Here is a 25,164-nt window from a genome sequence, read left to right as displayed (position 1 = left end):
CTCTGAATGAGGTCATAACTATCATGACGTAGTAACTTCAAAACAAAGCTGACGTTGTTAAATAATAAAACGTTGTAACGTGAATTCGACCTCGTTGCTAACCTTATTTGTGAAAAAAAGTGAATTTGTTTTCAGGCACGTTGCTTCGATAAGTCATATTTGACAAGAAAGGGATGAGCAAAAAGGTTAGTTATTTGTTTTCCGCGTTTCTCTACGACTTATATCAAACAGAAACGGTGAATGTTTTATTTGTTTTGATAACATATAATTTATAGATATCTGCAACAATACACGATAATTTATGATTACCGTAAGCGAAGTTAAGGAGCATAGAGAGAAAGCTAGCATAATAACACAACGAGTAAATTGACCAATTGTTTCGTAGCAATTAGTTCACATGTGGGCTAGATATGGAATTCTTCCCCGCGTTTAAAAATATTAAATATGCAAATAAGTTATAATGTTCCAAAAGCTCATACTGATGAATCCAAAGTAATTAAAAGAATTATCGTTATGTAAATAAAACCCGCCTTAATGCATTATCGTAAAGTGTCGTCCCAGATTAGTATTCGAAGTTCTCACATGCTAATTAGGGACGACACTTTCCGCGTAGAATGTATTTTCGTGCAGATTGGGCATCATTTGAATGAAATGTCGGAAAGTGTCTTCCCTGATAAGCCTGTGCGGACTACACAGGCTAATCTGGGACGACACTTTATACACACGCATAAATCCCAGTTTTTCCAAAACGAGGCTCAAATCGATGTACCGTATATTAACCGTTACCTGTATCATCATAAGTCGTGAAAATCTTGTCAAGCTAAATAAGCGGACCTGAGTGTGCACGTGTAAATCTGACCATCCACTTCAAGTCTGGCGCTCGTCTGCTTTCGGTTAAATTTCTCATGATATAAGTCGCCCTTATTTAACGCTCATCAAATTGTCCCTATACATTTTCATCATTCATAATTAGAATGAAATTGACTCAACGTGGGTGCAATAAACAGTATGTGAGTCGAATGTCGTTGACTTATAAGATATTTATAATAAATAGGGTTGTCTATTATATCGGTTAATTATTTTGATGTGCATGTAAACTTCAGACCAACAGAACGAAAATGGACCATTTGTAAGCAGATTTTCTAAATCGTGCAATCACGCAAAAATACACAATAAACTTAAATCCGTCATTGTGTCTGAAATACGAAATGCTGTACCGCGCCAATGCTAAAGCAAACAATCTATAGAAATACAACGTGTATTCCAAGGTTAAATGAACACGTAAGCATTCTGTGAGAGAGGAACGTATTTAAGATAATGTTTTAACTGTATTTTCTTTTTCAGGGGAAGGGAAAGGGCAAAGCGGTCAAGGTATGTCACATATGATACATTTTATAATACCACCGAGCTGTTGTACCTAAAAGATACATATATTAATTAATGAGTAAGTCCAGGGTGATATTTAAAAACATCCGCGTTGTAGACAATAACTACTTTCACTGACTTGCGTCCCTTGGACAGGTGCTCTCTACAAATTGAAAGTAAATAAAACTTAGCAACACGTAAATAATAAAAATGGCATCGAAAAGTCAGTTAAAACTATCAGGAAAAGGTAGCAAAAGCGGCGGATCTTCTAGTAATCTGTCTGCGAGTTCAGGAGGAAAGGGTGGAAGAAAACGAGTGACATTGGAGGTAGCCGATTGCAAATAATAATTTATCAAAACAATAATTACAATGAACATGATGAAACTGTTCTGATAAATTAATAAGTTGATTTATAAATATAATTATAAATACAAAGCTGCACTATTTAATACAATAATAGGAAAAGGGCTCAAATGGTAGATAGTTATATTCAATATCACCAGAGACATTGTGTTACCTACATCTCTGATATTACTTAATTTTTGAACAAAGTCTTTCCACATTATCTTAATGGAATCATTTTTAAGTTATGCAATTCCCCTTTTCTGGCTTCCAAGTTCAACACTGTAACTTGAAATGTATTTGACTTTGTGCAACATTAAGTTTTTGAGCAGGCCCATAAAAAAGTCTACCAGGATGTCTATAAAAATTTTCAGTCACCAGAAACCTTCCCAAAACTACCATTAACTGCACTAATTATAGCCAGCATTACTGGATGAATGGATAGCTCTTATTAGCTCGGCTGTTTTTGGAGAAAACGCGAGGTATTGTCATAACCAGCTAACAGTCAGTCGTCCGCCAGCGTTGTGCTAAAACCTTAACCTTGGCTCTAAAATCAAAGTGCTTCCACTTACAACTTTGAAACTTCATATGTAGATGCACCTTGATGAGTTCTACAAGCCACACACATTTTTGGGTCACTAGGTCAAAGGTCAAGGTCACTGTGACCTCGAAAAAAATAAATTCTGACAAGCTTTCATTTATTTAATACTGCACCCGCAGCCAAGCGTTGGCACCCGTTATGCGGTCCTCTTGTGTTTAGTAAGATACAGCATAAAGGTTGAGTGAGTACTATAAAATCCCGTTTTTAAAATTGCAGTAAGTAAATCATCTGTATATAAACCCTTTCCCACTCAGAAACAAAGTCAAATGACTTTGTGCAAACAGCATTAAACCAGAACAGCCTGCGAGTAACTCACAGTCTATTTAGGTTTTATGCAGTTTGCTGCTCATTAATATCTTAGGGTTGGAAATGAAGCCTTTAAAACGTGAATCTAGTAAGAAAGGATTTTAATCAAATTTAACTTTCTCAGGGACTACAAATGTGTCAAAATACGTATTTTAGTGGTAAAGGGTTAACTTATCTGAATGTTGGTTGCTATTTAATAATTTATTGTTTCATACATATTACAAACAATAGTGAATAAGAAAGATTTACCACTTATGGAACTTACCCAACATTTTTTTTATAATATCCAATAAATTTAATCTTTACAAAATAATAGCTTCTAAAAGATGATAATTTCAATTTTTTAATGCAATGATTTATCACCAAATTTATACCTTGCTGATCAAAATTACACATGGCTCAAAGTGGAATAGAGATGGCGCAGAAGCACAGACCTATATGACAGTAGCTGAGATATATTAACAATGTTTAGTATTTTCACTGTTGTAGGTTGTTGTTTATTTATAATCTTATAATATTTATAACTCTTTTTACATTTATTAAGCAGACAGAGGTGTTGGTATGTATATGTAGCCTATGGCACATGAGTAGAGAGTGCTAGAGAGCTTCTTAAACCCATCTATACTTAAATGATATTTTAGCTTTTGAAAAGCTGAACTAAATAACTAGTAACTTTAGTATTTAGCTGACAGTAAAATAAACTTAAATATAAAATAATTAGTTCTGTCTGATATTGTCTTTATTAAGTTATTAGTACATATATAGTATTCGTATTTAATGAATTTTGAATTTAACTTAATCTTCATGCACTAATTCAATTTTTATCATTAAAGATTTTTTAATACCAATATGAATTTCCAGACATACTTATAACATAATTTTGGTAACCTGCAATGATATTCATTGCAAGACTAATTAAATATTTGTAATGCGTGTGTATAAAAATGCAAACATTAGGTGTGAACAGAATTCTAGATGGTGCATCTAGTCATAGTCTAGTATAAACAAGAGAATGCAATTCACAGAAAAGTTGTGGTAGAATGTATTGTATTTACAAATCAAGATTGCCATCAGTGTGAATTCTTATCCATTAAACTTCAGCTTTGTGCATTCATTTCCATTATATTTCAGCTGCTTGTTTTGCTAAGATTTATTTAGAATGTGTGTCCTCGCCATAAATTGATCAAAGAAAAACATTTATAATACAGGTCTGAAAAAAAATATTGATAGACATTAAAGGGGCCTTGACAAAATAAAAAAATAAAAAATTAGATTCGCAAATTTTCGTTGTAGTGATGATATTTGTGAAGAAACAATAATACTGAACATTTATCATGCTCTAAAATATCCATTATATGCATTTTTTGAAGATTTAAAAACTTGAAAATTATAAAGCGTTGCGACACAAAACGATTGAATAATTTGGAGAGTTCTGTTGTTGTCGTTATATTTTGTGATACTACGGGGATAGCTTATATTAAGTATAAAATTAATCACTAATTGTATGAGCACGGCCGTCTGAGTCATGGTCCAAGAAATAGACTTTTACTACAGGGGTAAGTGGTTCGAGCCCAGTTGAGGGTTACTTTTTAGCTCATAGTGAGCTTTTGTGATCGCCTTTTGTCCGTCGTGCGTTGTCCGTTGTGCGACGTCAACATTTGCCTTGTTAACTCTCTAGAGGCCACATTTATTTTCCAATCTTCATGCAATTTTTGTCAGAAAATTGGTCTCACTGATATCTTGGATGAGTTCAAAAATGGTTACGTTCGCTTGAAAAATATGGCTGCTATGGCTATAGTAAAATCTTGTTAACACACTAGAGGCCACATTAATTGTCTGATCTTCATGAAACTTGGTCAGAAGATTCTTCCTAATAATATCTTGGACCAGTTAAAAAATGATGCCGGTTGGTTGAAAAACATTGCCGCCAGGGGGCGGGGCATTTTTCCTTATATGGCTATAGTAAAACCTTGTTAACACTCTGAGGTCACATTTATTTTTCGATCTTCATGAAACTTGCTCAGAAGATTTGCCCCAATGATATCTTGGATGAAATCAAAAATGGTTAAATTTGCTTGAAAAACATGGCTGCCAAAGGGCGGGGCATTTTTCCTTATATGGCTATATATGGCTATAGTAAAATCTTGTTAACACTCTACAGGCCTCATTTATAGTCTGATCTTCATGAAACTCGGTCAGAAGATTCATCCCAATAATATCTTGGACGAGTTTTAAAATAATGCTGGTTGGTTGAAAAACATGGCCAACACGGGGGCGGGGCATTTTTCCTCATATGGCTATAGTAAAACCTTGTTAACACTCTAGAGGTCACATTTATTTTCCGATCATCTGGAAACTTGGTGAGAAGATTTGTCCCAATGATATCTTGGATGAGTAAGAAAATAGATTTGGTTGCTTTAAAAGCATGGCCACCAGGGTCAGGGCATTCTTCCTTATATGGCTATTATGGCTATAGTAAATCCTTTTTAACACTAGAGGCCACATTTATTGTCCAATCTTCATGAAAGTTTGTCAGAATATTGGCCTCAATGATATCTTGGATGAATTCGAAAATAATTATGTTTGCTTGAAAAACATAGCTTCCAAGGGGCGGGGCATTTTTCCTGATATGGCTATAGTAAAATCTTGTTAACACTCTAGAGGCCACATTTACTGTCTGATCTTCATGAATCTTGGTCAGAAGATTCATCCTGATAATATCTTGGAAGAGTTCAAAATTGATGCCGATTGGTTGGAATACATGGCTGCATGGCGGGGCATTTTTCCTTATATGGCTATAGTAAAACCTTGTTAACAGGCAACATGTATTTTCCGAAACTTGGCCAGAAGATTTGTCCCAATAATATCTTGTTATCTCAGGTGAGCGACTTTGGGCCTGTCAGGCCCGCTTGTTTCTTTCTTTAATTTTATTCTTGTTTTTATGCCCCCTAAGGAGGGCATATAGTGGTCGGACTGTCAATCTGTCCGTCCGTCTGTCCGTCACACTTTGCATTTAGGTTTCAAAAAATGCTCATAACTTCTATGTGGCTTCAGATAGCAATTTCATATTTGGCATGCATGTGTATATGGACGGGCATAAGTCATCCTATGGTGACAGCTCTTGTTCTTTACTGGAGCTTTTTAGATTCGATGTTTACATTTATCAATATAAAGCATATAATGACAAACTTCAATACATGCACAATCTGTGAAAAGGCCCCTTTAAATCACTGCTATAAAAATTGCTGTAAGGTGGTATTTTATTGCAATACATTGACTGCTGTAACATAAGAGTCTGAAGATACATTTATACATATATTGTAACTGCTGAGACTGTATAATATGAATTGCATTTTGATGGACTTGAAATCTTAACGCCTATTGGAAAACAAAGATAAGTTATTGTGTGTTATGATAAAATTCTTACATGCTTAATTCTGAAAATTACTTACTATGTTTGAATTTTGTTTTCTCAATTCCTAGTCAATATGACTTGGGTTTAAATATTTATATTGTACATGCAATTTTATACCTTGACTCATAATAATTTATATTAATTAGATTGTAAATTTTGTAATCATTTGAATGTTCTGGGGAATTTCATTTCCCTCCATCAGCTCTCAGCAGGTACAATATTGGCGACTAATTCTCTATTTCTTTTAACATACTGGTGCAATTCCTATGTCAGCAATTCTCCTAAATCCAAATCCAAGCCCGCTACCCCCCCTCCAAAAAAAATAATAAAAAAAATAAATTACCATTACAAATCGCTCTGAATTAACGGGACTTAATTTTTTTGGGTACATTGTAGTCCCAGATTACCATGCATAGTTTCTACATGCTTATCTGGGATGATACTTTGCGCTTTTATAGTATTTATTGTTTAAAGGAAGTGTTTTCTTTACCAGAATCCAGTTAACCCTTTCCCACTCAGAGGCAAAGTGAAAATGGCTTTGTGCAAACAGCATACAACCAGAACAGCCTGTGAGTAACTCACCGACTGTTCAGGTTTTATGCTGTTTGCTGCTCATCAGTATCTAAGGGTTGAAAATGAAGCCTTTTACCTTGAATCTAGTAACAAAGTTCTTTTATTAAATTTTACTTTTTAAGTAACTACAAATGTGTAAAAATTCGTATCTAAGTGGTGCAGGGTTAAAGGAAGTCTTTTCTTTACCAGAATCCAGTTCAGGCAGTAAGTGTTGTACCTTATAAGCCAGTGAAGACTGAGCACATGGATCATGCAGTGATTTGTTTCCAAATGACTCCTGTTAAAACTAAAAAACTAAAAAATGATACTTCATGATGATGGAAGCAAAAAATTTTCTTTATTTCTTAATAGCATATAAAGAGTTGTAAGTTTTAAGTATTGTGATAATCAATAGTGTATTCTTTTTGATATTGCAGGATGATGAGGATGAGAAGGATTCTCTGGCGTTCAAAGTCCTCACAGTTGAGCAAACCAACAGCCTCATGGGATCCAATGTCCTTCAGATGCAGGAGTAAGTGGAGCTGCGGAAGATGTTTTAGCTTTGATTGATTTTAGTCTTGACATTAACAACAGCTCAGTCCAAGGGCCTATTCTGTAATGACGAGAACTTTATAAGCCCTTCGTTATATGAATTTGTGAAATGGATGTACTCCTGATCAGAATTTTCCTAGCAATCAAGTTAACTTTGGACCTATGTGTATCTGATATGTTTTCAGTTGGGCTTAAATTAGGTTGTAAAATGTGTTGTTGACATCTTTAAAAACAACAAAACCACACACAACAAGAGATGTGTTTGTCAGAAACACAATGCCCCCTATTGCGCCGCTTTGAAGCCATATATTTGACATTTGACCTTGAAGGATGACCTTGACCTTTATTTTTCACCACTCAAAATGTGCAGCTCCATGAGATACACAAGCATGCCAATTATCAAGTTGCGATGTTCAATATAAAAAAAAGTTATGACCAAACTTTAACGAAGGTTTAAGTTTTAGGAAAGAAAAAAAACATTGATATTTGACCTTTGACCTTGAAGGATGACCTTGACCTTTATTTTTCACCACTTAAAATGTTCAGCTCCATGAGATACATATGCATGCCAAATATGAAGTTGCTATCTTCAATATTGCAAAAGTTATAAAAGTTTAACCAAGGTTTAAGTTTTGTGACACACACAATGACTGACTGACACAATGACAGACAGACAGACAGGCCAAAAAAAATATACCCCCGATCTTTCGATCCGAGGGCATAAAAAACAATTAAAAATACTTGCGAATTTGTAATATTAAGATGTTATTGTCATGCAATAGAACTCAAAATAAAAATATGATAATTAAGTGAGACTCCCCTATTTAAAACAAATGAAGGAGATTTCTTAATAAACTCCCCTATTTCAGACTACTCAAGATTTCCTTATTAACTCCCCTATTTTAGACAACTCAAGATTTCCTTATTAACTCCACTATTTCAGACAACTCAAGGATATTTCATAATTAACTCACCTCTTTATGACAACTCAAGGAGATTTTTAACCAGGTTTTCCGAAGGAAAAAACTGGTTATTAGATAAGTGAATGTCGGCTGGCGGGGCGGGCGGAACAAGCTTGTCCGGACCATAACTTTGTCGTTCAATGTCAGATTTTAAAATCATTTGGCACATTTGTTCACCATTATTAAACGGTGTGTCATGCAAAAGAATTACGTCAATATCTTTAAGGTCAAGGTCACACTTTTAGTTCAAAGGTAAAAATGGCCATAAATGAGCTTGTCCGGGCCATAACTATATAATTCAATGTGAGATTTTAACATTATTTGGCACATTTGTTCACCATCATTGGACGATGTGTCGCACAAAAGAATTACGTCACGATCTCCAAGGTCAAGGTCGCCACGACTAAAAATAGCTTTATTTTGAGACAAAGGGGGTTAATTTTAAACAATCAGTTCAGTTTTACTTGTCTCCCTTTATCAGACTTTTTTCAAATTGAAAACCTGGTTTTGTGACAATTTTGTCCCTTGTTTTTATTAAACTCCCTTATTTCAGGCAACTGAATGAGATTTTTTTCTTAAATCCACTATTTCAGACATTTCCCGGATAGTTTTTAATTGACTCCCCTATTTCAGACAACTCAAAGATATTTCTTAATTAACTCCACTATTTATGACAACTCAATGAGATTTTGTTATATTAACTCCCATATTTCAGACAAATTAATGAGATTTGTTACTTAAATTCACTATGTCAGACAACTCCAGGATATTTCTTAATAAACTCCCCTATTCATGAAAACTCAATGGGATTTCCTAGTTAACTCCCCTATTGTTTATAGTGTACTCAATAAACTATACGTATGGTTATGAGTTTATTATACATCCATAATAAATATATTATCAGGCAACTTGATAGTGCGTGTGCATGTGGTGAGTGCTAGCACTAGACTGAGATTACTGCGGAGGCATGTATGTATATACTAACAGAGTGGCAGGGGGTATGACTCATGCATTCAATTTAAGGCCTATACTGTTACACCTATTTTAGACAACTCAAGGAGTTTTTTTTTATAATGACCTCTCCTTTTTCTTGCAACTCAAAAAGATTTCTTAATTAACTCCCCTATTTCAGACAACTCAAGGAGATTTTCAGCCTCTGTAACTACACGATAGACCTGACAGAGGCTGCCACTCTTGATTACTACACAGCGGCCGTGTACTGGGGGGTACAGCAAAAGTTCACAGCCCAGCAACTGTCAGGCTTCTTCACTGTGGTCCATATGCTGCTTGGCAATGTCAAAGGTTGGCTGAACATTTGTAACTGTTACGTTAAAATTATGTAAGTTGAAAGTACACATTTATGCCTAAAAAGTTAAGTTGTATTTGTTGTTGTGAGCTTGTGATTTGGCCGTATTGTTGTCTTAGCTGATGAGACCACAATGAGGATATGGGGTGTCAAATGTAACACCGTCTCCCACCTCAAAGGTCAAGGTCACACTTAAAAGTCAAACGTTATATTTGGCAATGAAACTGCTTGTCCAGACTGAACATTATTCATCCTAAAATGTTTAAGTAATTTACAACAATTGTTTGCAATGTGAAGACGGCATGTTATTTGCAATAACCATCTCCCTAATTCAAGGGTCAAGTTCATGATAAGATGTCAAATGTATGGCCAAATTGTAGCTTACAGGTCAAATGACCAATTTTGGAAAATTACAGGTTATCTGATCTGTTACTACTTATCTGGATTTCATAATTCATCATACAATCTTACAAATAATTTACCAAGAATGTTAATTATGAAGCTCTAGAAGGTTTATCACGCAAGTCCTTCAACCCTTGGGCAAAGGTCAAGGTAAAATACACCGGCGAAAGGTCAAACATGTGCATGGAGTAGCTTACTTTATAATAACAAGTATTACGTAGCTAGCCTAAAAAAGCACGCATATGAACTGGTCACAAACCCAGGTTTAATATACTTCAGAATGCATTGTTTATGTGAAAATGCAAAAAGTTGTTATTTTTCAGATAAGCACATGAGTCTGGTAGAAAACATGGTTGAGTTTAACAAGCTGTTTGCTGGCATTGGTATAGAGGACGTCAAGTCGACAGGTCTAGACTTCTTTGACCTTCCCTCCGTGAAATCAATTACCCAGTATATGTACTCAAGGTATGACATATGTGAGTTATGTGGACAGTGAAAATCTTGACTAAGTGTTATACTCAGGTTGATAAGGTCTTGACTTCTTTGACCTTCTTACCTAAAATATATCATCCAGTATATGCACTCAAGGTATTCTGTAAAATTATTATTATTCATGTAACATTTATTTTTGTTAACATCTTTAATTTACTGATCCACAACATTTAACAGAAACGCATCGGAAAATGACCAACGCAAATTTCTCAGTTGTGTTTTTTTAAACGAGACATAAGTTTTATAATAAGGAATTTATCATCCACTTCACATATTTTAAGCGAATTCTTTATTGATGATTTGGCTCAACAATGCCTTTTTGAAAGATAAACAACAAAATATTGTTGATAATATGTCAACATTTAATGGCTTTGTCCAAAAATATGCAATTACCATATTAACCCTTTCCAGCTTAGAAGAAAAAAACGGCAGCCATGCAGCCAGCATAAAACCAGAACAGCCTGCTAGTAACTTGCAGTCTGTTCAGGTTTTATGCTCTTTGCTGCTTATCATTACCTTAGGTTCTGAAATATTGCCTTTAAAATTTGAATCAATTGATAAACATCTTTTACTAATTTTTATTATGCCCCCCTTCGAAGAAGAGGGGGTATATTGCTTTGCTCATGTCGGTCGGTCTGTCGGTCGGTCCGTCCACCAGGTGGTTGTCAGACGATAACTCAAGAACGCTTGGGCCTAGGATCATGAAACTTCATAGGTACATTGATCATGACTCGCAGATGACCCCTATTGAGGTCACTAGGTCAAAGGTCAAGGTCACGGTGACTCGAAATAGTAAAATGGTTTTTGAATGATAACTCAAGAACGCATACGCCTAGGATCATGAAACTTCATGGGTAGATTGATCATGACTCGTAGATGACCCCTATTGATTTTGAGGTCACTAGGTCAAAGGTCAAGGTCACGGTGACCCAAAATAGTAAAATGGTTTCCGGATGATAACTCAAGAATGCATACGCCTAGGATCATGAAACTTCATGGGTAGATTGATCATGACTCGCAGATGACCCCTATTGATTTTGAGGTCACTAGGTCAAAGGTCAAGGTCACGGTGACTCGAAATAGTAAAATGGTTTTCGGATGATAACTCAAGAACGCATATGCCTAGGATCATGTTACTTCACAGGTAGATTGATCATGACTCGCAGATGACCCCTATTGATTTTGAGGTCACAAGGTCAAAGGTCAAGGTCACAGTGACCCGAAATAGTAAAATGATTTTCGGATGATAACTCAAGAACGCTTTTGCCTAGGATCATGACACTTCATAGGTACATTGATCGTGACTCGCAGATGACCCCTATTGATTTTCAGGTCACTAGGTCAAAGTCACAGTGACAAAAAACGTATTCACACGATGGCTGCCACTACAACGGACAGCCCATATGGGGGGCATACATGTTTTACAAACAGCCCTTGTTTTCTAAGGGACTACAAACATGTAAAATGAGTATCTAAGTATTTAAGAGTTAACTTATGTGTACATGTATGTTAATTTCAGCCTGTTCCAGCACTACAGACTGTTCCTGTACATGTTCACACATTCACAAGCAGAAGAAATTATAGGAACAGATGTAAGATTCAGTGTTTAATCATATATGAGCCGCGCTCTGAGAAAAGGGGGTTCAATGCATGTGCGTAAAGTGTTGTCCCCAATTAGCCTGTGCAGTCTTCACAGGCTAATCAGGGACAACCCTTTCCCATTTTATGATATTTCTGGTTTTCCGACAGTCACTTCTAAGTAAAAACCCAGTTTATGTGGAAAGTGTTGTCCTTGATTAGCCTGTGCAGACTTCACAGGCTAATCTTGAGGAGACTTTACATACTTGCATTAAGCCCCCTTTTCATAGAGCATGGTTCATACGAATTATATACATATTATGAGAGGGATGTATCAGAGAATGCTTGATCATTGTAATCTTCTATAGAGACTTGTTCACAGTTTGCTGAAATGACAATATTCATTCTTTTTGTTACAGATTTAGCAAGTAAAAGAACCATGTATATTATAAGGAAGAGAAACCACTGATGACAAAGGCTCACACTGAAAATGATGATAATTTGAAATAGATGAAATTTATAACGCAAAATGCTTAAATAATTTAAAATTATTCTGTTGTTTCAATTGAAAATCAATTATAAAATGCATTTACATGTAATAAAAGTCAGGTAAGCGGAGTTATTATTGAAGTAGCATTTTGTGAGTCTGGTTGGGGATTTTTTTTCTTTGTGTTTAATGTTTTAATTTTTTTCAAATTAGATTCTGTTAATTGAAGTACAGCTCTACAGTTCCATGGTGGAAATCTATCAATTTAAGACATTTACTGAAAAACTTAAAAAATTCCTATATCTGTGGAGAAGTCCATTTAATATGATTTATTGAAATTATCAGATTTTTATGTCCCCCACCACTAAAGTGGGGGACATATTGTTTTTGCCCTGTCTGTTGGTCTGTCTGTTGGTTTGTTTGCTCCAACTTAAACATTTTGCCATAACTTTTGCAATATTGAAGATAGCAACTTCCTATTTGTCATGCATATGTATCTCATGGAGCTGCACATTTTGAGTGGTGAAAGGTCAAGGTCATCCTTCAAGGTCAAAGGTAAAAAAAAAATCAAAGCGGCGCAGAAGGGGACATAGTGTTTCCGACAAACACATTTCTTGATTTTCATGTTACTATCATGAAGAATAAAGCTTCCTTTGAATTTTAATTGTAAACATTTACAAAAATAATTATTATCTATTTATTATGGAAATAGTTTATATGAAGTGAAATATTTAAAAAGTACCATTTGAATGGTAATTTTTACTGTTTTAAAATATAATAAGTCACAAATACTTTTGTCACTGGTTACACCCATCCATGACATATACCAATAATGTATCTCAATGTCAATACATATAAGGGTTTTTATTTAACACTAAATACAAATTATTTAACACAAGAAAAAGTGAAAATAGCTGTTTGCAAGCAACATAAAAAATCAGAACAGCCTGTGAGAAACTCGCAGTCTGTTCAGGTTTTATGCTGTTTGCTGCTCATCATGCTTGAAAACTTAAATCTGGAAAGAACTGTCTGAAATTTAATTTGATTTTCCAACGGACTTCAAACGCCTTATATGGCATTTGTGAGATGGCAATGGTTAATATAGTCACCTTAATGTTTTGTTTCGGTTTGGGTGGAAGTAGCGAACAATATAAGCTGTGCTGTACAAAAACAAGGCTTAATGCATGTGTGTAAAGTGTCATCTCAGTTTAGCATGTGCAGTCCTCACAGGCTTATCATGGGCTACACTTTGCGCTTTTAGGGTATTTAGTGTTTAAAGAAACTCTCTTACTTACAAAAAACCAGTTAAGGCGGAAAGTGTGGTCCCTGATCAGCCTGTGGGGGACTGCACAGGCTAATCTGGGACAACACTTTATGCACATGACTTAAGCCCTGTATTGCCAGATGGAGGTTCATATCTAGCTGATAATGTATATGTTTGTGTTCTAGCTGGAGGTTGAGGTCGCTAAGTCAGCTAGCCTGCCCCACCCCCCGCCCCTGGAGGAGGGTGTCACAGAGGAGATGCACAGTCTCTACATAGCCACACCCCCACCTACTCCCACTCCCGAGGTGAGTCTGTATGTCTGGAAAAAGTGTTGGAAATTTTGGAATCAAAAATACTAAAATAATTGTTTTTATGCCCGCGGTAGGGTGGCATATAGCAGTTGAACTGTCCGTCAGTCAGTATGTCAGTATGTGTGTATGTCAGTCTGTCTGTCCGTCCGAAAAAAACTTTAACATTGGCCATAACTTTTTCACTATTGAAGATAGCAACTTGATATTTGGCATGCATGTGTATTTCATGGAGCTGAGCATTTTGAGTGGTGAAAGGTGAAGGTCAAGGACATCCTTCAAGGTCAAATGTCAAATATATGGCGTCTGTTCGTCCGAAAACATTAACATTGGCCATAACTTTTTTAATATTGAAGATAGCAACGTGATATTTGGCATGCATGTGTATCTCATGAAGCTGCATATTTTGAGTGGTGGAAGTTCAAGGTCAAGGTCATCCTCCAAGGTCAAAGGTAAAAAAAAAAAAAATTCAAAGCGGCATTCTCATGAAGCTGCACATTTTGAGTGGTGGAAGTTCAAGGTCATCCTTCAATGTCAAGGTCATCCTTCAAGGTCAAAGGTCAAACAAAAATAATTCAAAGCGGCATTCTCATGAAGCTGCACTTTTTGAGTGGTGGGGAAGTTCAAGGTCAAGGTCATCCTTCAAGGTAAAAAAAAAAAAAAAATTCAAAGCGGCGTTATCATGAAGCTTCACATTTTGAGTGGTGGAAGTTCAAGGTCAAGGTCATCCTTCAAGGTCAAGGTCATCATTTAAGGTCAAAGGTCAAAAATGAATAAATAAATAAATTCAAAGCGGCATTCTCATGAAGCTGCACATTTTGAGTGGTGGAAGTTCAAGGTCAAGGTCATCCTTCAAGGTCAATGGTAAAAAAAATCAAAAAAAATCAAAGCGGCGCAATAGGGGGCATTGTGTTTCTGACGAACACATCATTTTTTTTTTTCAGTTGCTGGATTACTCAACTTATATATGCCCACAACTTATCTTTTGAGGCAAAATATAAATGCATGTGTGTAAAGTGTCATCCGAGGATAACCTGTGCAGTTTTATTTTAAGGAATTCTCTTTTCAATGAAAAATCAATATCAGCAGAAAATGCTGTCCCTGATAAGCTTTGCGGACTGCACAGGCTAATCTTGGGAGAAACTTTATACACAGGCATAAAGCCCAATGCTTGCCTCATTATTTTCAGTAACTGGATTACCCCTCATTTTTTTGCTTACAACTTGGCTCTGATTTCTTTTGACGCCAAATATTATAGAATGAAGTCTGAAATTTACTTTTTAATGCCTGACTTTGTTTTCAAGATTTCTGCAGTTCACAGCAAAATGAATGCTGCCAATCCAAGAAACATATTTAAATATCACCACAAACAATATGTAGCTAATAACAATTTTACCATACTTAGGACTAGTTGTTGCTGCTTTTGCATATCTGATATATGTTAGTATTTGGACGGTAAACAGTTTGCAAGACAAATCAATTGCAATTGCCATTGTTTTCTTTTATTGGTATATTCATTAAGCCTTGTTACAGTATAAATTGATGACAAATCTGAATGACAGAAACCAGACCAGTGTTGGCTTGGGATATTGTTTTGATACCGATTCTTAGTATAATGCAAATCTCATCATGTGAAAATTGTTACTTGCGAGATAAATTTTGCTTGGATAGTTTGTCATATCTTTTAAGTCTTACACATTTGGGAGCAAAACATAACAGTTCTGCAAACAAAGTTGCAGTGGGAATAGAATACTGGTAACTCAAAGTCTGTCTAGATCGGTCTCATTAAAGACCGAAGGTAACTTTACTTCGAGAAGCCATTTTAACACCAACACAAAAGTTGTATTTGTTAAACTTGTTCAGTTTTTAGTTCTTTATGTACAGTATTGTAGCATCATTTTTATTTCTTTAACACTCAATAAAACATGGCACAAAATTGCTGTAACAAACTAAGTATATTTGCCATGGCATTTCAGCGAAAGGTTAAAATTTCCGCGAAGGAACCAAAAGGCAGACCTCGTACTGGTAGCTCGCGATCTAAGCCGAGTTCCCCGAAATCTCGATCAATGTCCCCAAAATCTCGATCAATGTCTCCAAAATCCCGTTCTGTGACCCCTAAATCTCGGGTTAGTGGCCAAAGGTCGCGAGCTAGCTCCTCTAAAACGGGTTCAAGGTCAGGCCAGGGTTCAGTGGGTGATGCTGAGGGGTCATTGAAGGTAACTGCCATCTGGAGTAGCATATTCAGTCTTCTTGGGTTGCGTGGTTTTCTCTGCCTGTCATCCTTCTCATTCGCTGATCTTCATCATATTACATTGTCATTTTGTTTTACTTTATACTGTCAATTGTCATATTGTTGCTTCATAATTGTTTTTATACGCCCGTCTATGACGGGACGTATTATGGTATACCCCGCGTCCGTCTGTCCGTCCGTCTGTCCGTCCGTCTGTCCGTCCGTCCGTCCGTCCGTCCGTCCGTCCGTCCGTCTGTTAATGTCGTACGCTACGTCAAATATCCTTTGACAGATTTTCTTCAAATTTTAACACAATCTTAATATTGATAAACCCTGATCCCCTTTCGTTTTTGACGGAATTCTGAATTGTCGTTCCAGAGTTATGGGACTTTGTTCGTCAAAATTTCGTGATTTCATTGAATGTCCTACTGTAGCTCAAATATCCTTCGATGGATTTTTTTCAAATTTCAACACAATCTTAATATTGATAAACCCTGATCCCCTTTCGTTTTTGACGGAATTCTGAATTGTCGTTCCAGAGTTATGGGACTTTGTTCGTCAAAATTTCGTGATTTCATTGAATGTCCTACTGTAGCTATATAAAAATGTTAAAGTTGTTATAACTTTGGTATGCTTGGACCTAGAGTCTTGAAACTTGACATGAAGGTTGGCCAGAACTAGTAAGTAACCACTGGACATTTCAAGGTCATTCATTTGAAGGTCAAGGTCACTGTGACCTTGAATGTAAAAATGTTAAAGTTGTTATAACTTTGGTATGCTTGGACCTAGAGTCTTGAAACTTGACATGAAGGTTGGCCAGAACTAGTAAGTAACCCCTGGACATTTCAAGGTCATTCATTTGAAGGTCAAGGTCACTGTGACCTTGAATGTAAAAATGTTAAAGTTCTTATTTCATGTTATAACTTTGGTATGCTTGTACCTAGAGTCTTCAAACTTGAAATAAAGATTGGCCAGTACTAGAAGATGACCACTGGTCATTTCAATGTCATTCATTTGAAGGTCAAGGTCACTGTGACCTTAAATGTTAAAATGTTAAAATTGTTATAACTTTGGTATGCTTGGACATAGAGTCTTCAAACTTGACATGAAGGTTTGCAAGCACACTTAGATGACCACTGGTCATTTCAAGGTCATTCATTCTAAGGTCAAGGTCACTGTGACCTTAAATGTTATTGTTGTTCATGTATCCTACCGTAGCTCAAATATCCCCCGATGGATTTTTTATACGCCCGTCTATGACGGGACGTATTATGGTATACCCCGCGTCCGTCTGTCCGTCCGTCCGTCCGTCCGTCCGTCTGTTAATGTCGTACGCTACGTCAAATATCCTTTGACAGATTTTCTTCAAATTTTAACACAATCTTAATATTGATAAACCCTGATCCCCTTTCGTTTTTGACGGAATTCTGAATTGTCGTTCCAGAGTTATGGGACTTTGTTCGTCAAAATTTCGTGATTTCATTGAATGTCCTACTGTAGCTCAAATATCCTTCGATGGATTTTTTTCAAATTTCAACACAATCTTAATATTGATAAACCCTGATCCCCTTTCGTTTTTGACGGAATTCTGAATTGTCGTTCCAGAGTTATGGGACTTTGTTCGTCAAAATTTCGTGATTTCCATGCTCATGTACTTATAAAATAAACCATGTATTCAAATACAAATAAACTGAAGTAAAAAAATGATTCAAAGGGTTATTTATTACCTTACTACTTCATTGGCGAACGACGGGCGTATCATGCGCTCATGGCGCAGCTTTTATTAGTTAATTATTACAAAAATCGAGTATTTAAATAAGCGTCTCTCAATACAGAATAACCAGCTACTCAACCCATTTATGACTAGCGTCTAGGAAAAAGGCCTTGGCAAACAGCGTAGACCCAGATGAGACGCCACATCATGCGGCGTCTCATCAGGGTCTGCGCTGTTTGCTTAAAGGAATTTCTGTAAGTAATATTCTAAATATAGAAATAAATATACTAGACATCCCTAATTTTGGAAATAAATTGATCCAATTAAGAAGGATGGGAGAGTCCACTAGGCATGAATGGGTTAAAGGATGAAGACAAGTATTTATTTTGGACATATTTGGATGATGATCTAATTATATGTTACCATTTGTGACATTTATTTTTCAAAATTACAGACCCTTTCGTATAAGATTTACATGAAATGTTTGAAGTTCACTGACTACAGTAGTTGAATGATTGGACCTCTCAAACTTGTAACAGAAGAAGATCTTGCTTTGTGAATCTTTCAAATAATTTCATACACTTTTGTTGTAAAATTACTACAATAAAAGATTATATTCAATTGCATAATGATTTATGTCATATTCATGGAAAGATTTTCCATTCCCAGATATATGTTAAGAAATTGTATTATACCTGGTATCTGGCTTAATCATTGTAACCTTAGAGTTTTTACCAGTTAAGTATTAGAAATTAAATGTTGAATAATTAGTTTTTGTATTGTGATTTGTTTAGTGGTTTTTAGAAATAATGTATATGGTGTTTTTATATTGGGCACAATAGTTCATTTTCTGCTGCTGACCTTATATGAACTGTCATGACACTGCTAACTCTTCCAGTGCTGAGACCGGATTTTGAATACCTTTGCAAACAGTTTGGATCCAGATGAGACGCCACAAAACGTGGCGTCTCATCAGGATCCAAACTGTTTGCTATTATGATAGTATTCTTTGAAAAAAATCAAAGAAAATGCTAATTCAAGAAATACAGCAGACGACAAATTTCCCAGCATGCAAAGGGCTAACCAGTATACAGTGGCAGTGTGAGGATATCTGAGCCTCAGTCTGGAAAAATGGGGTTTAATGCATGTGCGTAAATTGTCTACCCAGATAAGCCTGTGCAGTCCTGACAGGCTAAGCAGGGACAACTCTTTCTACTTAGAATGGATTTTTGTTGAGGAGAGACTTCCGCTAAAAAATCAATTGCATAACAGTGGAAAGTGTTGTCCCTGGTTAGCCTGTGCAGACTGCATTGGCTCATCTGGGAATACACTTTATGCACAAGCATTTAGCAAAGTTTTTTCCTGAGAACGGTTCAGAAGTAATGCAAGCTATACTGGCTTGACTTGTTTCTCCACTAATTGTATCCAACTAAATTAATAAAATAACTATGTCTACTATTATTAATATGAATAGCTATGGATCGTAGTGATTGTTCATTTTCATAATGAAAACTTCCCATACAAAACAAGATAATTGGAGCCATTTTAAATCTGAATAACTTGACGTTGATTGATGATTAATTGTACAAAAAATGGTTTAATTACATACACACTGATATTTAAAAATGGGTAATTCATATTACAAATCTGCTTAGATTGTGTCACTTGTAAATGAAAAAGCCTTATCTCTATTGACATTTTTTTTCCATTCATCTTCTATGGTGAGCATTTCTGTTTAATTTATAGTTAAACATATTATACTGGTTAACAGTATATACTGGTACATATTTGTATGGAAGAGCGTACATACACCATGATTTCTATAATTATAATAGTGGTACCTGGGTTTCATGACTGCTTATGTATTTAATTATTACCAAACGATTATTTATAATAAAAAACAGCATACATGTATTTATAGAACTTCAATTAATCAACATTTTGTCTGTACTGCCTAATTATCAAAACGATAAGCAAAATATATGTAAAATGACAGGATGCTTTGAAACAATTACAGTTGAGTAGGTACATAAAGTTTTTTGGTACATCATGATCTAACAGTAGGCTGTCCGGCTAGGGCAGGGAATGGTAAACTTGCTTCTTACCTAGGCAACTAAGATTCAATGCCCGTTTCTGGCAGTATGTGAGTTTGGAAGGTGGTCGTCATACCACAACCAGGTGGGGTTTTTCTCAGGGTACTCCGCAAAATTGAAAAATCTTCCAGTAACAAGAAAATAGCTGAAAATTGCAGCTATCATTTAAAAGCTCATCTGAACTTTGTGAGTCTAGTAAGTTGATAAGGTAGGAGTGTTTGGGCACTCTTTGGGTCCACACAAAATAAAGCCTCGTTCTCCAAAAGTTGTGACCTCATAAACTACAAAATGCACCCGCACACATGATCTAACAGTATCTCTCTAGCATCTGGATGTGTCTGATATCATACCTCTCAGTGGAAAACTTCTTGCTATAAAACTGAAACATCTTGTGTATCATAGCGTCTTTTTCTTTCTCTGAAATCTATCAGCAAGTCTAGAATATGGAAACTTGTAAACAGATTTCAAATATAATCATGGAACCAGAACGCTTTACTTTAAGTACCGGTATATCAAATAAATGATTACTGGTATGATGATATTGTTTTTAGTTTAAACATATCAGAAATGGGTCTCAGTAACTGCAGTGCACAACTGAGTCTTGGATTATTCCCAAATCTAGCTATCAAGAATATACACAAGTTAATATTCTGACCAAACTTTGAATTTTGATTTTTTTAAGACTAGTTTGATCATCATTCCCACTTTTGTGTTCACATTAGTTGGTTTTTTAGTTTTGGGTCTGACTGAGACTCAGGTCTGTGGAGGAATAGGTGCATATTTTTATAGCTGAGATTTGAGATTGTTCCGGCCCTTACTGACTGCTCAGCCCGGTGGAAACTCAAATCTCATCTTCTGTGTAAACCTTTCCCACTCAGAAGCAAAGTAAAAATGCCTATGTACAAACAGCATAAAACCAGAATAGCCTGCAAGTAACTCGCAGTCTGTTCAGGTATTATGCTGTTTGCTGCTCATCAGTATCTAAGGGTTGAAAATGAAGCCTTTAAAACTTGTATTTAGTAATACAAGTCTTTTATTAAATTTAACTGTCAATGGGATTACAAATGCGCCAAAATCCGTTTTTTAAGTGGAAAAGGGTTAAGCTAAAAATCTCAGAATGTTCATGAAACTGGGCAGAGTTGATGAAAACAGAATGTGTATGGTTAATAACATCTAAGTCCACAATGGGGTCATTGTGTGACTGATTAGCTAAATTTAGTATTTAATTTGAACTTATCTATTAGGAAACAAAGTATAATCAATATAGTCTGAAGGTTATATGTGCATGTTTCTCTCAATAAACAAATAATTTGGGTATTACAAAGATAGATAACTGTATGTAATTCGGTATTATTGTACTGGACTCAGTTGCTCAAAAATCGTATGGAAATTAAAGCGAAAGAATTTAACTTTTGTATAAAGAATGTAAATGAAACATAACATCATTAAACAGTGCGCTATTCTGTATAAATTGGTCTTCAGCTATTGTCTTCTATTATTTTCATATATATTCTACAGGCATTACTGGCATTGAAAGTTTCGAAAAACTGAGTCCTGGTAGTAATTATTTGAGCTGCATCACCCAAAATGCCTTCTGCCATATGTGGCTAGCTGTGCTCAAGACTAGCTGGCCCATTTTAACAGTCTGGGCAGGAGCTAACCTGTCCTGTAAAGAGACCACACAACCTTGATTGTCTTAATAACAGACAGGGTAGCTGGCACTTCTCTGGCTGCACATGGTCATAAAGCCCATTTTCCCATGAAGCAGCTCATTTCTCATGAGATTTACAGGTGTTCATCTAACGTGTGCTTAACCCTTTACCACTCAGAAGCAAATTGAAATTGGCTATGTGCAAACAGCATAAAACCAGAACAGCCTGCGAGTAACTTGCAGTCTGTTCAGGTTTTATGCTGTTTGCTGCTCATTAGTATCAAAGGGTTAGAAATGAAGCCTTTAAAACTTGAATCCAGTAAGAAAGGTCTTTAATTAAATTAAACTTTCTAAAGGACTACAAATGCTTCAAAAACGTATCTAAGTGATAAAGGGTTAAGATGCAGGAAGGCCTATGTAACATTAAAGTGATGATATTGAAAGTGGCAATATTAAAAGAGTCAATATTTTAAATTCATAAAGGCAACACACAAAACAGGCTTCTAATTACATTTTACAGCCTGAAGAAGAAAAGCCTGATGCTGCCCAAGAGCTGGAGGACCAGGTGTCCCAGTCTGACCTGTTCTCTCAGCTGACTGCCAACGATGTACGAGAGGTCATCGAGTCTGTGACCAGGGAGATGCTGGGATCATTACAGGTAGTTTAAACCTATTCAATTTAGCTTGATTGCATAGAAAATCTTTAGCTTATTTAAAGGCTTTTATCCTGGGTAGAACCAGTACTTGGTGTCTCAAAAAACACTCCCACAGTAGGGATCGAGCCAGTGACCTCTCGGTGTCACCAGTTGTACACTAATCCTCTATGCCAAGGTGACCCCTTAATTATCCCTGTCGTTACAGGTTAGGAGGGGATAGTTCATTTCCAACAATTTGGGTATGTTGTTTCGTAGACGAAACAAGAGGCTTCGAAAAATGATAATTATATAGTTGAGCCTTGCTCTGGGTAAACATGGCTTAATCCATGTTGAGTAAAGTGTTGTCCCAGATAAGTCTGTGCAGTCTGCAAAGGCTAATCTGGGAAGACACTTTCTGCTTCAATGGTATACTTCATTTAAAGGAAGTCCCTTCTTAGCAAAAATCTAGTCTAGGCGTAAAATGTGTCGTCCCCTTATTAGCTTGTGCAGACTGCAGAGGCTTATCTGGGATGACACTTTAAACACATGGAGAAAGCCAAGTTTTCCCAAAACGCTGCTATTTTTTTTAAAGGCAGGGAGGGAGTAGTTCATTTCCAACAATCTGGGTACATGGTTTTGCCGCGAAAACAAGGTGCTTTCACAAATGTCAATTGTACGAATGTATATTAATTTTATATGCAATTGTATCCAATCTTCACGCTTTGGTATCACATGTGTAGTGGATTGACTATTCATTATAAACAAGAGTGAGTGATATGTCAGTATGTGATTTGCATGTGATAAAGTGATTTCCTTTTTCTATATTTTTGGGGGTTGACCTATTCACACAAACAGATCCCCAAAATTACACATACACATTTCTCATTTTCCCCCAAATATACTAGTCCGCAAACAAGTTATTTATTGAAAAAAACAACAACAATTTATTAATATAAATGTGCCGCGCTCTTTGATAAGGGGATTAAATGCATCTACGTAGTGTCATTCCGAATTAGCCTGTGCAGTCCACACTTTCCTTTTTATGCCCCCTTTGAAGAAGAGAGGGTATATTGTTTTGCACATGTCAGTCCGTATGTCCGTCCACCAAATGGTTTCCGGATGATAACTCAAGAACGCTTATGCCTAGGATCATAAAACTTCATGGGTACATTGATCATGACTCGCAGATGACCCCTATTGATTTTGAGGTCACTAGGTCAAAGGTCAAGGTCATTTGAAAAAAAAACCTTGGCGTCCGCGTCCGGTTAATTTTTGTGTTTAGGTCCACTTTTCTCATAAAGTATCAAAGCTATTGCATTGAAACTTGGTACACTTACTAAATATCATGAGGGGACTAGGCAGGCAAAGTAAGATAACTCTGGCGTACATTTTGACAGAATTATGTGCCCTTTTTATACTTAGAAAATTAAAAATTAAGTTAAGAAAAAAGTATACTTTTTGCGATTGGGAATATAGCCGAATTTCGGCTATAAAATCGGGCCAAAAAAAAACCCCTGCCTAGGATCATGAAACTTCATAGGTACATTGATCATGACTGGCAGATGACCCCTATTGATTTTCAGGTCACTAGGTCAAAGGTCACAGTGACTTGAAACAGTAAAATGGTTTCCGGGTGATAACTCAAAAATACTTAGGCCTAGGATCATGAAACTTCATAGGTACATTTATCATGACTTGCAGATGACCCCTATTGATTTTCAGGTCACTAGGTCAAAGGTCAAGGTCACAGTGACAAAAAATGTATTCACACAATGGCTACCACTACAACTGACAGCCCATATGGGGGGCATGCATGTTTTACAAACAGCCCTTGTTAATGGTATTTTTTCTTTAAAGAAAGTCCCTTCTTATCAAAAATCTAGTTAAGGCAAAACATGTCGTCCCTGATTAGTCTGTGCGGACTGCACAGGCTAATCTGGGACAACACTTTTCGCACATGCATCAAACCCCCTTTTCACAGAGCGAGGACTAACTGATTTAACAGTACTATAATTTACAATTTCAGACTGAAATCGGCATGAAGCTCCAAGACAAAGAGGCTCAAATCATACAGAGAATAAACAAAATCCATAGAGTTGCTGAATGAATTTAATGAAGACTAAATGACTTCTTGTATTGAACTGCCACTGTTTTGGTTAATTTCTAAAAAAACAATGTGTTTTGTGTGGACAAGAACGAGTGTGATGAAGTGAAATGTTTCAATGTATATGAAGTAACAAAACAATTAAAGCTTTATTCTGGAACAGTTTGAAGTTTGCAGATTGAAACAAAGTATAGAAAGCAGTACGCAGAATATTTGGAAGGTCAAATATGGCATTTAAATAATCTGTAGAATTATGAGTAAATTTGTTTTTGTGATAGTTTTGTTAACTATTGTAAATATCTTTATTTTGCAATAGAATTTAACTAGACTCTGTTTTTTTCTAGTTCATCTCAAACTTTATACCATACATGAATAAAACTGTTCAATTGACACATTTGAACCACTCAAAAGGATAATCGGGCTTAATGCATGTGCATAAAGTATCGCTCCAGATTTGCCTGGGCACTCCCTTTGTGGAAATAACAATGCAAGCCTGGGCACTACCTTTGTGGAAATAACAATGCAAGCCTGGGCACTCCCTTTGTGGAAATAACAATGCAAGCCTGGGCACTCCCTTTGTGGAAATAACAATGCAAGCCTGGGCACTCCCTTTGTGGAAATAACAATGCAAGCCTGGGCACTCCCTTTGTGGAAATAACAATGCAAGCCTGGGCACTCCCTTTGTGGAAATAACAATGCAAGCCTGGGCACTCCCTTTGTGGAAATAACAATGCAAGCCTGGGCACTCCCTTTGTTGAAATAACAATGCAAGCCTGGGTACTCCCTTTGTTGAAATAACAATGCAA

General features: G+C 36.1%; 1 protein-coding gene across 3 annotated transcripts; it reads left to right on the top strand.

Annotated features, from left to right (window-relative positions):
• On the top strand, nucleotides 1–24,689 carry LOC127841003 (ciliary-associated calcium-binding coiled-coil protein 1-like). Of its 3 annotated transcripts, none has more exons than XM_052369486.1 (9): nucleotides 1–185; nucleotides 1,345–1,371; nucleotides 7,019–7,113; nucleotides 9,228–9,397; nucleotides 10,127–10,268; nucleotides 11,815–11,887; nucleotides 13,810–13,929; nucleotides 22,141–22,278; nucleotides 24,281–24,689. In XM_052369486.1, the coding sequence occupies exons 1-9, from the start codon at nucleotides 174–176 to the stop codon at nucleotides 24,359–24,361; spliced, it is 858 nt and encodes a 285-aa protein (XP_052225446.1). In that variant the 5' UTR covers nucleotides 1–173; the 3' UTR covers nucleotides 24,362–24,689. The 3 variants fall into 3 exon arrangements, with proteins under 3 accessions (XP_052225446.1, XP_052225444.1, XP_052225445.1); XM_052369484.1 differs by lacking the exons at nucleotides 1–185; nucleotides 1,345–1,371 and adding exons at nucleotides 1,505–1,692; nucleotides 3,159–3,173; XM_052369485.1 differs by lacking the exons at nucleotides 1–185; nucleotides 1,345–1,371 and adding an exon at nucleotides 1,506–1,692.
• The last annotated feature ends 475 nt before the right edge of the window (nucleotides 24,690–25,164 follow it).

This window comes from Dreissena polymorpha, chromosome 8 (assembly GCF_020536995.1).
Source record: "Dreissena polymorpha isolate Duluth1 chromosome 8, UMN_Dpol_1.0, whole genome shotgun sequence".
NCBI lineage: Eukaryota > Metazoa > Mollusca > Bivalvia > Myida > Dreissenidae > Dreissena > Dreissena polymorpha.
This window is presented reverse-complemented; position numbering and strand designations above follow the sequence as displayed.